The sequence below is a fragment of the Nesoenas mayeri genome (genome assembly GCF_963082525.1).
Source record: "Nesoenas mayeri genome assembly, chromosome: 15".
NCBI classification, from domain to species: domain Eukaryota; kingdom Metazoa; phylum Chordata; class Aves; order Columbiformes; family Columbidae; genus Nesoenas; species Nesoenas mayeri.
The window spans coordinates 10,934,907-10,952,720 of record NC_137559.1 but is presented as its reverse complement, the minus strand read 5'-3'; the positions used below and the strand labels follow the sequence as shown (position 1 = coordinate 10,952,720).

Sequence of the window (17,814 nt, the reverse complement as noted above, 5' to 3'; positions counted from 1 at the left end):
CTGATCTCAAAAGGACGGATTTAACCTAATTTGTGTGAGTGAAGGCAGCAGCGGGGTGGTTGCTGGATGATGCACTGACGTGTGTGTCCTGCCTGGGACCGTCCTCCTGTCCCAGCGCCACTGACAGCAGGAGCACACGACCAGTGCACCCCCTGCCAAAAACTTCGGAACCATACACATTTCTATAGTTTCCAAGGACACACATGTTCATGTGTGAGCCCCCACGCCACACTTTACCTCCCCTCCTGATTTTCAGCCCACTGATACTTGTTGGGTAACAAGGTGAGTCGCAGTAACACAACCTTATTTTCAAATCTGCAGAGCATTTACAGTGGGGTTTTACTACGTCGTTTCACTGGCATATCGACAAAGTGCAGGGTCAATAGGGCATCTTGTTTACTTACTCATAATTCTCTTCAGGCCTTCCAGGGAATTGCTAAGTAACTACTAGTCATTAAAAAAAAAATAAATCTCATTTATTTTCTAGCATGGACACAGGGTAGAATGTGTGACATCATTACCCATCCATGGCAACAAGCTATTGTAAACCAGTAGGGTCTCAGCAGCAGGGTCACTTAAAAGGAAAATACTCCTTGAGAAACAGTGTTTATTTAAACATAGTAATCCTCAGCACTGCAGACCACATGTTGCTTCGCAAAAGTACTGAAAGGTGTATGTTGCTGGGATTATAACAGTCTTTCCATTCAGGAATACACTGTTAAGCAGCTAGAGCATTATTTTGAGCTTTTGCTATCTCTTTCTTACCTCTCCAAGTTCTATTTGTGATACATGAAAGTGCCTGTGTAGTTCTACAAACTAAGCAGCTGTTACCTTGTTGTATTAATAATTGTGATGGTCAGGTGACAGAAGCCACACAAGGTTTACGAAGCAACGTGAAATGTTTTGTTGGACTCACTGATGCAGTTAAGAAAAAAACAGTGAGCTTCAGGGCACATGAGCCTTCACTGGGACCATAGGCTTGTCTGTTTTTTTCCAACTATATTTGCAGAGTTACTTGAAAGTTTCGCTTAACCCCACGAACACCATGTATTGAGCAGATGTCTTATCATCTCTCTTCTCGTAAATCTTGAACCAGAGGCATTCATACATTTAAACCATCACACCACTGCAATGATCAGCCATTCTCATCTACCAGTTAAAACCAAGGGAAAGCAAAGGGTGTAAAACTGCGGGAACATTTAACCCAGTTGTGTCCAAGCCATTAAGCAGGTATCATACAAAATGCTTACCAGCAATGATCTGTGTCCTGGAGAGTTCCTGTCCTAATGTAGGGGCCCACAAAGTTCTGGGCATGTGCTTATTTTTAGAAACATTATTAAATAAGTTGGTTTAGCCATCAAGATATGCAGAGGTCCTTGTAGAATCTGTCTAGATTAATTTAACAGTAAACAGAATTTAGAGCCTGCTAGTCCCTGATCCTTTTATAACCAGACTGTGATGACAGAAAAATTATGTTAAGAATAAATCAACTCTACATGGAGGTTTAATTTCCACATAAGCATAATCTATTTAGGCATTCATTCTCATACTGAGGAGAAAATAATTCCTACAAAGTTAGAAAACTAAAAAAGTAGAGTTCATCAAAACATCTTAATGTATTAAATATAGAAAAGGTTCATAATTAAAGGAAAAGCCAGCAGTACAGATTAGCTTCTCAAGAGATTTAATTTTCTATTTACTGAGGTCTCTAAAAAGAACACAGGACTCCAAAAGTTAAACCAAGATTTTCAGTATAAAAGCTTTAAAATGTTAATCTAGATCTATCTTTGTGAAGAATGGGAAATTCACTTGGCACAGACAGACTAGGTGTTGGTTAGATCTGCTTACACCAGTCTGCTGCCCAGAATATCAGATAATTCATAAAATGCTTCTAAAGTTGCAGTCAGTTATTAGTCCACAGAGTGGGATGCAGCACAATTAGCATCTTCGCTCTTGAGCACACCTTCCCAGGACTCCTACTGGGCAAAATGCATCTGCAGTACAGCTCCTTCTGCAGCAAAGGCCTCAGCCCCGTTATCCTTAACAATTGAGAGCTAAGTCCAGATGAAATCCTTGAGGTAAAGTTGCTGTGCAAGTATCACGCTAATTGTGCTAATGCTGGAGAGGAGGGAGTGGAAGCCAGAGAAAGTGATTTGGCACTTTGTGGTCAGTCATTCAAAATAGTTCACTGAGTATCAGCGCCCAGAGTGGGAAACAGCATGTTATTAATCCTATTACAAACACGCTATCAGCAAAACATCCACGTTCGGTCTGGACTCAACTTCTGGATTTAAAAAAGCAGTTCCTCTCATACATAGGTCTGGCGTTTGTCTTTTCAAACTATGTAAACTATCCCCACGAGTTCAGGAAGCACATATACTTTATACGATGTTCATCCAAACCTTTCTTTTTAAAAAAGACTCTTATTGCAAGATAAACTCCTCAGTTTTCACCAATGTTTATTTTATTTCATTTCCCTGCTGTGTTTGTATTTGTGAAAGAGGTGATTGTGTTACTATAAGTAACTTACATGTAAACTGAGGAAAGGAGGGGTTCCCACAATGTTTACTCAGGAAGAATGGGCACCCATGACTGTAATCAATCGCTGCCACAGAAACAAGTACTATCAACACACCTGATGTCATTCACAGTCTTCTCCTGGGAAATAGCTCATTTTTTCTCCTTTTCTTCATCAACTGAAGAATTAAACAGAAAACAGCTTATCATTCAGCATTCCAGTAAAGCTAATTGGATTCTGAAATTTGTTGTCATTCTAAGATATTAAAAAGTTACCACAATTACTTCCTCTGTGGTTCAAAAAAGAAAAGCAGAAAGTCATTGTGCAATATTACAATTTTCAGATTTGCTGCCCTTTGAAATTAGCAGCTTTTGGCTGGTTGATCTGATGTCACTTTTCTCAGTCAGGCACCTGGCAATCCCCAGTGATAATGGCATTGTGTTTCACCATAGGGCATCCCAGCTCAAATATTTTATTTAAATATACCCCCCAAAAGTAGCCTTAGCCTCACATCCCTCAGATACACAAGAAAGATGCCATACAACAAAAAAGAAGCAAGTGTTAAAAGTAAAAAGAAACAGCTGGTCTCATTTCTCTTCTCTCGAATGTTGTGTGCTCTGGAAGTTGATTTATGGAGCACTGGTTTGAATTCTGACATGGCTACATACAAAGAACTGAATAAAACTGAGAAGCATAATCTGATTTACTGGAAATTGCTGTAGGAAACACCAAGTAAAAAAAGGAAGTTTGTGTTACTAAATCTTAGTCAAGCAAGTATTTATGTAGTGTGTCAAGCAGAAGAAGACGTATCGCTGATCTGAGTGTACTGAGCAGGTAGAACAGAGGCTGATAAGCTCAAACACTGAAAGTGACAGGTCTGACAAGGAGAAATGCTGTTCAGGAAGACTAAGGAAAAGAGGGCACAGCACAAAGGCAGTGCAGGAAAACCAGCAAGGAACCAATCCACCCAGAACAGAAAGATTTTCCACTGTTGAAGAAGCATGTGGAAAAAAAGAGCTCAAAAAATTGCCTCTTGTGTCTCAGCACCCTGACTTGCAGGATGCGTTAACTTCGGTCTCTAAGACATATCAAGGAAAAGGAACAAAGCAGCTTTCAAAATAAAGAAAACATGTTAAAATATGGGACTTATTTTCCACTGATACTTTCCCAGGGCAGGCCTTCTCCCTTTGCCTTGCCATGCTGTCTCGAAGTGGTCTCCTGCATTGCAACAGCCTTTTCTAGGTCCTCAGGCTTATCGCCCCATCAGCTCTGACACCCGGCCAGCCTCTGTTCTCCATCCATACCCAGGCAGGGTCCGTCTTTCCGTTGTGGTTTGCCCACCCTGTGTAATTCCCAGCTGAGCACGTCTGTTTCGTCTCTGAAAGGCTGTGGTCTCTTGCTTCTTCCACAGAATCTAGTGGTGCAGATGTGGTGGGGGAAAAAAGAGACAGATAATGTCACAACACAGAAACGTCCCTTCTTGGGTGCTACCCAGACACTATTTATCCAGGTATTTTTAAGAAAATAAAGCCCCAAGCACTCAGTCTATGGATGAGAATTCTAGGAGTCTTAGAGCATACCCTGGTCTGAATCCTCAAACTGTGAACGAAGGTGATATTAACAGCCTGCCTCTAAAACAGATCAGAGAATAAATAAATGAGGTGGATGTGATGCAAAAAAAAATTCATAGTATCAAGGTCAATGGTGATGCTAAAGTGCTTAGTTTAACATAAGTGTCCCGTTTCCATTGCAGTTATGATTTGTTACAGAGCAAGTGAAATACTGCCGACCTGAGGCAGATGATGAAGGTGACCTCGTGTGTATGACGCTGCTTCAAGGGGATTATGGGACACTCTTACAGTCTTAATACCAGTAGACAAGAAGGAAGATGGTATTAAGCGACAGGAACAGCAGCATTTTTTGGCTAACCCAGCAGGCTCAAAAGAGGGTGTCTGCCATGGTGTGTGCAGGGAAATGCACTGGATGCAATGAGAGGGGGGTGAGGAGGGCAGGATGGCTGAGAGGAGCAGGTCTAATGAGAATCTAAATTGACATTACATGATCCCTAATGATGATGTGAACAGCCTGCAATAAACTGCTGTATTATCTAATTATTACTCTGTCTTCAATAGGCCCTGTTTATCTCTAGCATGGACTTCTTGGGACTCAGTCAATGGATGAAATTGGCCCAATTGATCATTTAAAACAAGCAGTTTAACCTCTGTAGAGCTGTCTGGTATGTGAGGTAAAGTCTTTACCTTCCTCTTTTTCATACATGGCAGGTCTCAGGCTGAGAAATGCCTGAGGCTGATTCACTGCCTTGTTAGGCTGACATGCTTGAAAAAACAATGAAAAGTAGTGCTGAGCAGAATGGACGGATGGCACTTGCTCTTACTTTCTGGAGCACTGATTGATGTTAAAGTCTTTGCTAAAATTTTAAGAAAGCATTTAGTATAGAGTGCATAATTATAAAATACTTTTCTGCAGTTCTTCGCTGTAATCTAGTTTCAAGATACTGATTTAAATACAATTCACGATCCCTGATTGCTGCTGAAGAATCAGCGTGGCTTTTGTATTTTGTGCACTTGATCTGCTTGGGATTGAAACAGAGCTTTGCATTTACATTAATTTTGCTGCTTTTCCCCCGACTGAGCATTTTTTTTGTGTTTGCAATCACAGTCACTTGATTGACATTGTTCTAAGAATCACCTGAGACATTACATACATGCCTCTCTCAGTAAACATTCTGTGCAAATCAGCTTGTGTTGGGCATGGGAAGTCGCGATGGGCTGATGTCAAAGGCATGCAAATTATTGTTCTGAATAAGCTCGTGGAGAAAAATGCTGTAGTGGAAGAGTGTGAATGTATCTGATAAACAACCACAAAATAGTTAATGAAAAAAGAAATCACTGTGGATTTTAGCTTTGTGCTGCTAATTTTAGTGCTCAGTAATTCAGTTTTCTTGCTGGTGAGGCAGTATGATTCTTAGTATCCCCTGGGAAGGAGCAACGGATACTCAGAAGTGTGGAGACAAAAAGGCTGACAGCTGCAGTTGCCCTTTTTATTTTTCAGTTAATCCTCTCATGCACTTTTCAACTTCAAGCAGTTATTTAGGAATTTTCAGCCTGGTGACCAGCACTGAGGTGCCATACATACATGCCTGGAGAGCAGAGCAAAATTCTTCACTGTTTTATCATCTAAACCAACAGTCCTTCTATTTGCTGTGTGGCCTGACATTTCTCCATCCTGCCTGATGGATCAAGGAACTTGTCTCAAATACTTTGGATACAAGTAAACAAGATGAAGTGAAAACTAGTTCAGCATATCTCCTTTCAACAGCCCCAGTACAGTAGGTTGAAATTATGAGGGTTGATACACTTATTCTTCCTGGCAGCCTTCAGTTTGGTTTTTTGGTTTTTTTTGGTTGGTTTTTGGTTGTTTTTTTTTTAGTTTTTTGTTTTGTTTTTATTTGTTTGTTTGTTTTGTGGGGTTTTTTGTTTGTTTGGTTTGGTTTGGGTTGTTTGTTTGTTTTTACAAAATGTGCTTCTGTCTGATAGACATATAATGAGACAGTACAATACATACTGGAAAGATATAATGAGTTGTCAGGGGTATACTACTGCACAGTTTAAGACCAAATATGTAGTGGTGTATTAATTCATCTGGTTATTCCTGTTTTCTTACAATCAGCTCTGTTCTCTTACCTGTTCCAAAGGAATTAGATTTTCCCTGTGATACATATTTTTCAGGGATGTCTGTATCATTTTCTTCTCCTCTGAGCCTCCTGCAGCAGTGCTGGAATTTTAGAAGGCACACTGTAAGGAATTGTCCTAGCAATGTCCTTTGGGCCATGAAATGATTGGGCAAAAATCATATGGGAAGAAGTCTTTTAAGTCCCCTAATTCATGGTGTGACATGATTATGGGATACTCTTGGGTTGCTTGCTTTGAGTGAACTCCTAGCTCATATGGCTGTAAGGAAGATAAGGAATGTAACTGAGGTGCATACTAAAGTCTTTAAAAAAGAGGCAGATGTCAGGAATTTGCTGCCAAAGCCCTCTTGTGTGTCATATGGAAACCGCATCTCCAGAGCTACATTGTCCCTAAACATGTCATGAAGTTATCACCCCCATTATGACATCTGCAGCCACACAGGCTCCTGTAACACCTAACTGCATTTTTCATAAAAGAAATGGTAGCAGCTCCATTTTTTATATAATATACCCTTGTGTATAAAGATCCCATGTAGTGTAGTGAAACACCTCGCTTTTTAGCTACTCCTCCAGTAATACTTAGTCTGCATACCAGTAAGTGTCTCTTGTTGCAAACGGGTAAGATTTTGTGACAAATACAATCGGCTTTGTCTGCATGTTGTTAGCACTTTATAGCAGTGGGGAATATGCCAGCAGAGGGACTGCAGTAATAATTTATGTGGCAGCTTATCACCACAGGAAGTAAAATAATATTCTGCTCTTTCACATGAGCCAGATAAAGGAAAACAAATCTCCAAAGCATTTTTTGTCAGATGTTCATCCAATAGAATTCCCCACAGAAACTCCAATAGGAGATCTGAATGGCTCACTGTGTTTTCCATTTCATTACCGCTCAACACTTCAGAGTGTGAAAATAGGGAAAGATTAGTTCATTCTCTTAATAATTCTTAGGTTTTACAGAAAGATGCAGATGATGAGAAACAGATACCTAGAAATAAATGCAGACTATGCATTACATTCCAAGGTTTTTTACCAGCATTAATTCTTTAATTTTTCCACCCAACAAGCATCTACTCAAGAAAAATACAAGCATCATCTGTAGCACTTGACGTCAGTTGCATGCAAAAAGTAATTAATATGTAAATGCTGCTTTTGAACCGGATCCTCCTGCTGAAAGATACCAACAACTCCAATAGCCTCTGCGGATGAACTTCACTAGAACACAATGGGAGTTCGGAGCGTATCTGTGTGGATGCTTTTGCACCCAGACGGGACTGCAGAGCCACGGCGGGCTGCAGTGGGGCTGGATGCACGGCCCGCTGTGCCCACACACACGGAAATTTCTATGATTAAAGTTTCCCAGAGCCCTCTGGTATGGTGTTCGTGCTTAGCACCTAGCTCAGTCTTCTGTTTATTTCACCTGGTTCACAATACCTAGTTAATAACTCCGCAGAATTAAGCAGCTAAAGCCTCTATCCCAAAGTAAGGGAGCAGGTCCTGCTATTGCTTCATCTCATCTCACGGTGGTAGCAGAGTCCTGACTTTATTTGGGCTGAGCAAGAAATGCCCACTTGCCTCCATGGTGTTTTTTTCAGTTTTTGCTTTGAAGCTTGGAGGGTTTGCGTGGAATTACACACGAACTGAGGCAGGTTGGGTCACGCTGAACCCGAGGAGTGCCAGAACCGTGGGCTCAAGCTCCGGGCAGCTGCCGAGGGCATTTACTGGCAAGAATGACCTTGGCTGCTGGGGTTTCCTTTTACTGACTCCCCAGATTTATACCCAGGTTTAATGCTGGGTAATCCTAAAATAAAGAAGGGCCTCCGCGAGCACAGGGGGAAACCCCACGGCACCATTGGCAGCATAAAGGCACGATCGTTGTGCCGGCTCACGGCGGCGGGCAGGGACCAGCGCAGGCAGCGTACCGGGGCCTGGGGGGACCCCCGGCCCGCCTCGCCTGCCAGGGTGAGCACCGCAATCCGCCCACGCCAAACTCCGCTCCGCCCCACCCGCACCGAACCCGCGGGCAGCGTCGGGGGCCGGCGGGCGCTGCCGGGGCGGGGGCGCCGCGTCAGCTGCGCGCCGGAAGGAGCCGTCGCCTCCCGAATGGCGGCGGGGGGCGGCGTGTGGCGGCAGGTGGGGGCCGTGGGGGAGGCGCGGTCGCTCCGCCGCGTCGTCTTCGTGCTTCGCGCTCGCAGCCGTTCCCTGCCCCGCGGAGCCGCGTGTTCCGCCGCCGGCCCCGGGCAAGGGGAGGGGGACTCCGTTTGGGAACCGCCGGTGCTGGCCGGGCAGAGGCGGTGGCTCCTGGGCACAGGGGCTGTGGCGGCGGGCGCTGCGCCGGGCGGCCGAGACTCGGGGCTTGGGGCTGTGCCCGGGCCGCGGAGCCGTGTCCGGCGCTTCCCGGTAGCGCTGCCGGGCTGGTCTGCTCCGCGGGCGGCGGAGAAGCCGCGTTTGGGGCTTGGCGTCAACTCCGGGCGCGCGTTGTGCTCGATTTCTGGCACAGGGAGCGTTCGGAGGCCGGGTTGGGTTTTGCAAGAGTTGCCCAGAGAGGTGGTGGATGCCCCATCCCTGGAGACATCCCAGGCCGGGCTGGACGGGGCTCTGAGCAACCTGAGCTGGTGAAGATGTCCCTGTCATGGCAGGGTGAGCTTTGGAGGGCCCTTCAAACCATCCTGTGGTTCTATGAACTACAGTTGTGAAGGCTGCCTGTATGACCTGGAGCATTTTAAGCCTATATGTTCAAGCCCAAGCAGGTAATACAAAAATTAGCATGATCTTCCAATATGTTAATGCCAACACAGGAAATGGCATCAACAGTTTTTACATAAGGGGCACTAGGGTGCTCATAGCTGGTGAGAGCTGGGTGTCTTTGTTAAATACATCATTCATATAACACTTGGTGACTATGAGTGTGATCTAAGCTTGTCATTTCAGTTTTTAAAAGACATAAATTTTGTTTTCAGATACATGGTTCATCAGTGTTTCGCATACCCATCACAAAACATTCCGTTTTGTGGAGCATAGGAAAATAAATATCCTCCTTATTTTTCTGTTCACAAAATATTATTAATTTTTTTATGCCTTAAGGCAGAGATACAACTCAGCCTTGGACATCAGGCAGTGAGGATGATTTCAGGTGTTGGTTGGTTGTTGTTGGTTTTTTTTTTCTGGGGAAAAATAAAGAGCACCAAAGGCAGGAGGCATTAACTGCCCAATTAGTGCAGGCATATAAAAGTAGCTGAATTTTCTCCAGAAGGGGCAGATACTGCTTTTGCAAAATTTCAGGGACTAACCTATGATAATACATACAGTAATTGCGTCCAGTTCTGAGAGATTTCTATGCAGAACAAGATCCCTTAAAGTGGTCAAGTTGCGCACACAAGGCCTTCTGTTCCTTTGGAGACCTTGACTTAGCATTGTAAGTCTGTGCTTTCATGATAACACCTTTTTTTCAGGGGGATTGTTTTTGATACAAGCTAATCAGTAGCTCTTCCTAAAATACGTGTTGTCTGTAAGCTACTAACAAGTATATATTTGATTATTCTTTGGAGCATTGTAAAAGAGCATTGAAGCATTGCAGCCCTATTGGACATTGTAAACTGATTTTTGTCGCGTAAAATATCACTGAAGCAATGTTAAAACCGTGTCAGGATGTCACTATTTGTGTTTGGTTTTAGGTTGAATATCCTGATGCACAACTGGGTGTCCTATTGGAGCGTGGTGGAACTTGTATGATCACATCTTGACTGAGGTCTCAGAAACGATGTCTTGAGGGTATCTTGCTGAGCAAAACTGTAACCTGCTCATAGAAGAGTTATCATATCACTGTGACAGCACTTTGTGGGGGACTGTTTGGGTACCGTAGATGTTCCTCTCAGCACATCGTGGTAGATGTACCAGAGGAGGAGATGGATAACGCCACATTTAGAAGCAACACTGTACTGTCTGATGTTCACTTACACTGTCCAAATAAAAGACATCTCATGGTGCGATTGAACACAGTTGGACAGCCAGGTAATGTATGTTTAGACTGGAGCTATACTTTAAGCGTATTCATATATTTGCAATATCTGAATCCTGCTTTGAGTGGTTAATATGAATTATTACATTTTATTCCAGTGAGAATCACTTCCTACTCAGTTTTTAAGAAGAAGTTGCGACTGAGTAGGTGCTGAGTCAGCCAGTAAACTGAAAGTGCTTCATTTATTTCTACTGACAGAACTTAATAACAGAAATATTTCCTCATAGCAAATTAAACTATATTTCAAGTGACCTGTATGATTTTTAATCCTCTAGATTTTTGATATGTGATATTCATACCAAGTGGAAGCTGTGCATAGACTCTCTCCTTACCTGCTGTTGAACTTCTCTCCCCACTCTGTGTTCTTACAGTATTCCTGTCGTATTTCAAACTCCTTTGGAACACAGAAGATTCGTCATCTGAGAAAGATGTGAGAGAAGCTACAACAGAAAGGGAACACCCGTATGGAAGTGGAGATGTACTGTGTGACAGGGATGGCAATAATCTAAAAAAAGAGAGAGAGACAAATATTGAAGGAGTAGAAGCTCTGCTGGATGATGACGGAGACTTGGAAGTGGTCAGAAGACCTCGAAGTGCCTCTGATTTAGAAGCAGAGGATCTTTTGAGGGATAGAGTGTATCCTGTAATTCTGATGAAAGGGGGAGAAGATGCTTTTGAAGATGAAGAACAAGGCGGCACTTGCAGTGATGTTGTTAAAATAGGTAAACAGTAGGCTTATGGTCAAGGAGAAAGGGAATAACTGTGTTTGTGGAAAACAAAAGAAAGCTACATTTTCTTTAGAAATGTAATAGCAGTTGTTAAGTGAAAGGAGATAACAAACCAAACATAATACTGTGACATTGTAATTATTTTTAAAATTTACCATTTTTCTCCAGAAGTTATTTGAGCAGTAGTGTACCATGGGAGGCTCAGTGTTCCTTAGTTAGAGTGGGGGTTTTGGCATTATCTAGCATTATTATATAGAACGAAGAGTGTTTACTTCTATATTTGAAAAGGAGGCATGACTTGATATTCAAATTTGCCACTATGGAACCTGATTTGAACAACATTTGGAGATAACTATTCTATTTTCATTTTCACAGAACATACTATGGCGACCCCCTTAGAAGATGTTGGTAAACAAGTATGTATTCTGCTTTGTAGCATCTTGCTGTAGATTGTGCATCAGAATTTGCTCAGTTTTAACTGCTTCCCTTATCCACAGGTGTGGCGTGCAGCCTTTCTTCTTGCCGATTACATTCTGTTTCAACGGGACACGTTCAGGTGTTGCTCGGTGCTAGAGCTCGGAGGCGGCACTGGAATTACAAGCATTATCATGGGAATGGTTGCCAAGAGAGTTTATTGCACAGGTAAGGCAGGTGTTTTTGGTTAAATATTTTCATGAAACTTCATGAAGCAGTGCTTTCATCCTGGGATTTTGATCCCCATCTGTTCAGTTTTAGCTAATTATTTTTATTAATGTGTGTAAAGTTGTGTTGTTTATTGAAAAATAACAAGAACTTTTGGAGCAGATTGAAAAAGCAGTACTATTTTTAAGCTGTGAACTTAAGATGGTGTGCCTAGCTCAACATAGGTAGTAAAGGGATCTAACTTCTTTCTTCAAGGGTGACTCAGAGCTTAGTACGGAAAGACAAAGGCAAGGAGGGCACTAGGAAAACAATCATCAGCGGATAGTGCTGCTCTGAATTTCCCTTGATCTCCTCAGCTTAAGAGAAATTTCGGTTATTGATCTGAGGGGTCAGCTGCATGCACCACCCATGCAAAATATTCTTATTTTGAATATCATTATAACTATTTTCCAGATGTTGGTGAAGATCTCCTGGCCATGTGTGAGCAAAATGTTGCATTAAACAAACACCTGATGGAGCCGGGAAGTAAGTGCTATACAGTCATTGTTGGTGCAATTGCTTGTATATTAACTACTGTGGGATTAAACAGCACAGTCATTGACTACTTGGCATATTCACAAGTAAAATTAAATTTTTGTCTTGGTTTAAAGTAACTCATTTAAAAAGGAAGATGCAAGATATCTCTCTCTGGTCCATAATGGGTCAGCTTTGGAGAAAGTCAGCAGTTAAGACCAGCTGTAGTTCCTATGCAGTTGCTGTGTGAGTTTCTTGGAGGTACTTGGGAGAATCACAGATATCCAGGTGCCAAGGGTCACAAAAAGAGTGTAAATTACAGAGATAGAACTCTGGAAAGGAGAGGTATTTTGCAGGTGGGACATGTAAAAGAGAACATGGGTTGTCTTTCTGACCCTTAAGTTCATCCTGTTCTCTTGCGAGTGAGTAACTGGTTTTGTACAGTAAACAATTTGATGTTCAACTTTACTTGTTTCTTACATCCTCATAATTAATATATCTTCATCACTTGTCTCAGTACAGATCTGGACTCTTTACTTTTGCTTAAGTACTGCCTGGAAAGCTGCTTGTGACTGATGTGATCTTTCTTCACCCACAGGAGGGGAAGTTAAAGTAAAAGAACTGGACTGGCTGAAAGATGAATTCTGCACTGGTAGGTGGTTATAATGGGTCCTTTCAAATAGGGTTTGCTGGTTTGGTTTGTTTTGTTTTTTTTCCCTTCAGAGCCATCAAGAAATGCTTATTCCATTGTTTATGAATAAAGCCTTGCAGCACACACGCCTCTGGAAAAAGAGTTGAAAGTACACGATTGTCTGTGTGTGGATCATTGCCCTGTGAATGAGTATGGAAGGGTTCACTGACAGGTTGGGGATAGCCAAGTGGTGGCTATCCTTTACTGAGCTCAAAGTCCAGAGATATGAATGAGATATGCCTGTTATGTGATGATTGTGGAATCTAGGCCCAGTGACGTGGATTTGAGCTGCTGTAATCCAGATGTTGATGTGATGGTATTCTGTGGCCTATGGCTGCACAAAACTATAAAAGGTGTTGGGGAGGGCAGGTGATGATTTGAAGATGTATAAATACTTGTTCCAAGCGGAGTGGTGAATGTGTTACATTTTAAATATTCTTCTGCTTTTTGCAAAATAAAGACAACTAGCCTGAGTAACATTTAAAGTGCAATTAATGATAGTAAAGCAGATCACTAAAACTTCAGCGGTTACAAGGTCAGCACAAAATTGTAGCACTTGGAGCCTACTTTATAGATTTTTATATCATCAGTTGGATTTGACGTAATGCTTCTAAAAAAATAGAACAACTGTTCAAGCAAGTGGAAACATCCTTTTTGCATTCCAAAGCCTCTCTTGGACCTCAAAAAAAATATTTGATACCACCAGATGAAAAGGCTTTATGTATTTTAGACTTTCAGATAAAGTTTCTATATTTTAACAAAGTCTAAATTTTTAAAAGCATGATGAAGTAGGAAGCTTAATCAAAACTCACACAAAGATGCATTTGTTTTTTTACTGAAAGCAGTATTTGTTTTCGTCTAGCTAAATCTGTGGTCTTGCTACAAGATAGTAAGTTTTTTGTAAATTCTAAAGTCAAACTTACTTACATACCTACAGACATAAGTCAAACTTACTTACATAGCTACAGACATACTTAACTCTTGCAACTCAGCCTTGGGAGGACTGGAGATAACAGAGAAAGCGAAGGACTGCAGGAACTGCAGAGGATGAACAGAGGGCAGTTTTGATTTCCCTGGGTGGGTCCATGGAGGAGCAGCTGACCCCAGCAGTTAAGGAGGAGTTACTTTTTTTCCATCAATCATTCGGGACATTTAATCATGTACAGCAGAGCCATATTCTTTGTTACAGATCCTAAAGCTCCTTATAGCTGGTCTGAAGAAGAGATTGCTGATTTGCATGACCACTGTACTGTGATAATGGCAGCTGATGGTAGGTAAATATAAACAGCAAGCTTTTAAATCAAACACTTGAGCATTATGAGTAATACTTTAAACATACCTAGTTTGCTTTTGAAATCTAATAGCTCAGACCTAATTTGTCAAAGTGTTCCTGTTTGTATTTTTTTTTAAACAATAGTATTTACATTCTAAATTAGCAATAGGAGAACAGATGGTGAAAACTACTAGCTTTTTCTTTCATTTGGTGTGGTAATTATTTGTGACTAAATGAATTACTCAAAGAACATAACCACAAGCAAGTGATGCATTTGACTTTCAGAAGAGAGTTTTGTGTCCTTTGTTTGTCTTGCATCAGATAAACTTTGAGCAAATAATGAAAAATAGGTGGTTAGACTAATGTATTTTACGACATGAAAGTGATTCCTATTGATGAGAAATTTTAAAGCAAGCCTGACATAAATAGCAGCAATGGATTCTATTACAGGATCAGTTGTTGCCCTTAAAAATATACTTCAGCATTTAGTTAAAATAGTGACTTGTTTGATTAGAATAATCAAACTAAGGCCTGTTGTTGTTTCATAACCAACACTTAAGTAGATCATACAGTCAAACATGCGTACTTTATGTTCTTAATCCTTCTGTTTTCAGTGTTCTATGATGATGACCTGACAGATGCCTTGTTCAGAACACTGTATAGGATCACACACAACTTGAGAAATTCTTGCACAGTTTACATAGCATTAGAAAAAAGGTAACTATTACCAAGAACTTAAAAGCACTAAAATCTTTACACACTTTATTTATTTGGAAGAAACGTGATTTGATTGAAGGTCGACTTCTGATTTTCATTGTATTAGGTGATTGCAGGCTGCAGTATATGCTCATGACAAACATTTGTTGTACTACCTTTTGTCTTGGAGCAGATGACCTCTATAAATAGGTGACTAAACTGATGTGTTCTATAATACCTGGCAACATTTGCCATTTATTTCTGAGGTCACAGAATGGAAGAAAGAGGCATAGAATTAGAGTATACAGGAAGCCAAACCAATTTTTCTGTTGTGGCAGGGGGCCTTAAAAATCAATGGAAACTTTTATCCCAGAATGATTGTGTATTGACGCTAACATAAAGTCACGTCTGCGCTTCAGGAATAGTGGGGGAGTTACTTTTTTTGGCTATCACAGTTAGCTAGTTACATTGAGAAGACACATTTTCCCTTAGCTGAGGAAGGTTCCGTAGCTACTTAAGATGTCAGTATAGGAGAGACATTTTCAATTAAATCTTCTCTTGCCAGGCTGAACTTCACTTTAAGACATATGGATGTTACATGTGAAGCCTACAGTCATTTTAGAAATACTCTAAATGATTTGGAGAACCTCCAAGATGGAAAAATGAAATATACTGTGGAGCCCATCAAGCTTGATTTCTGTCAGTTTCTCGTTTATGAACGAATTGAGCAGTTGGTAAGTGGCATTCATTAAAGTAAGTGTAATGTGTTGGGTTAATCATCTCAAATTAGTTTTCAGCTGTTTGCTGAAGAGGAGAATAAACATGAACTTTTCATATATTGCCATTTAGCTTTTTGTTGTTTTAAAATGATTCTTGTTTGTGCTTACTGAATCTACCCTGGATTGGCACAACACGCCCTTTCCTGTCACCAGCGGCATGGTGGCTCAGGCTGCATCGTTTCCTCCAAGGTTAAGAAGCAATCTCCACTACTTTAAAACATACAGTTTTTGTGATTGACTAGAAAATGGGACCAATATCTCTTCTCATTTATTTGCACGTAAAAGAGCTTTCATTTCATAGTCTTAGTAATTACTTTCCCAGTTCAGAGTTCAGGAAATAATGCTCTAATATCTGTGAAGAAGTCAATTAGCTGTAAATGTCTGTTATTCAGAAATACGTCAGATATAATTTTTGTAGTTATTACCTCCCAGGCACTTATGGTTCTCTTTATTTTTGTTTTTCAGTTGTCAGTTCTTACAAATATTACTCAGGGTGGCTCATAGCTTGCTAGCTTCTAGAACAATGCAATCTAACAGGTCTTTTTAGGGAACGTGTAAATTTTGTATTGCATTGCAAATCTCTTGATAAGAAAAGATGTTCCTGTAGTCAGCAAACTATTACTGGGGCTTCTGCAGTACATACATGTAGTGATGTTATGAGGGCCACAGTTACTTCATGAGATTGATTTATTCTACTTAATGCTGATACTTTGAGGCATAAAAAATGCAAGATTTTAAAATAAGTTTTGCAAGTATTTAAATGTAACCTGGGTTATACCTAAATGTGTAAACTCATTCCCTAACCTTTTTGTGGAAGGCTACTGGTCCTGGAAATACATGCATTTTAAAAACACCTAGGTTTTTTATTGATCATGAAATATATTGCCACAATTCAAGATATCATGGTGAAGAGTATGTGATACTCTGCTTACTGATCTTTTATATAGCAAACAAAGCATATGCTGATTTATTCTACAGAAATAAAGTCTGGTTTTCATCTCCATTGTCCAGTGGATAGAGAAGCGTGTGTGTGTTTGTGTAACACACGTGTTTGTGAGACCTTGATTCCTCAGTAAATTGAGTGTTTTTTCAGTTACATTTTTACTAGTGTTATTGAAACAGGTTAAGAAAAAGAGTAAGATTATCAGTCACAATACTGCAGAAGGTCACGCAGTCCAATGGAATTATTTTAAAACAAATTATTTGAATGATACGGGTTTTTTTTTTTATTATTTTAAAAAATCATGCTACAAGAATGCAAAAGTCAATTCTATTCCTCTGTATCAAAGATAACTTGGTGATTGTTCTAGGAGGTTACACAGATGGATTTAGTATCCATCCGCAGATGGACACCATCTGGAGATGGTGGCATAGGGTGTGTCTTAAAACTTATCTTCAAGGGGGCATGTTGAACTTTTTCGTAATTGCAACCTACTGATCTGAGAGAGTACCTGTATGTATTTGTTTCTACTCCTGCAGGAACTGTGGAGGATCGTTGCTGAACAGCTCACATGACAGCGACATGAGAAAATAGAAGATTTTGTTAAAAATGGATTTTCATCCCAAGAAAAGCATTTACCTGGTGGAACTGTGTTCTCACAAAGTATCACTGTGCAGATTTGCTTTACTTCAGTAGGTTTTGGTTTGGGTGCTTGGGACATAGTTTCTTTTACAAAACTGTTTAATATTGGTCTTTGCTGTACGTGCTGGATGCCAAACGGTGGGAGGGACACAGCGGCTTGTTCTTTGGGATTGATGGCTTAGGTTTTGGAGTCTGACAAGGAGCTATTTTAACCTTTTCCATGTGGCTGATTTGCAGATGTCATGCATTTTCCTTTTCATCTTCTGAACATGGACAATATTCTTGGTCTCATCCTAGTTCCACATTATTTATGTTTATGACCATTTGTGAAAGAGTGTTCTGGGCAAGATCTATTTGCCTTTCATGGACTCTTCTTTAAGCAATCTGTTTATGAAACTTAGTCCTTAATTTTCGGTTTGTCCTATCTAAATTATACTAGTTTAGGGCTACTATCCAAGCTGAAAGAAGATGAGATGCATTTTGCTTGAGCCTCTAAAAATACTCCACAGAGGTCCTGGAGCTATATTGTCCTGCTGAAATTTTAAGCTATTCTGTCCTCGCCAGGTTGAGGGTGGAAAATACCATGTGAAGTGATGGATATGCTACTGTTCTTGAAATGTTTGGGATCCTACCCTCAATGTGTATGTGTGAGGCTGGGGAGA

The 17,814-nt window shown here is 40.8% G+C and overlaps 1 protein-coding gene across 1 annotated transcript; it reads left to right on the top strand.

The window, feature by feature from the left end:
- Positions 1–10,120: 10,120 nt before the first annotated feature.
- On the top strand, positions 10,121–17,085 carry METTL22 (methyltransferase 22, Kin17 lysine; the record flags this gene model as incomplete). The annotated part of the gene is made up of 10 exons (XM_080353838.1): positions 10,121–10,241; positions 10,620–10,970; positions 11,352–11,392; positions 11,474–11,618; positions 12,072–12,143; positions 12,730–12,783; positions 14,012–14,092; positions 14,710–14,812; positions 15,357–15,525; positions 17,050–17,085. Exons 1-10 carry the CDS (start codon positions 10,136–10,138, stop codon positions 17,083–17,085), a joined length of 1,158 nt encoding a protein of 385 aa, XP_080209964.1. The 5' UTR covers positions 10,121–10,135.
- Positions 17,086–17,814: the final 729 nt, after the last annotated feature.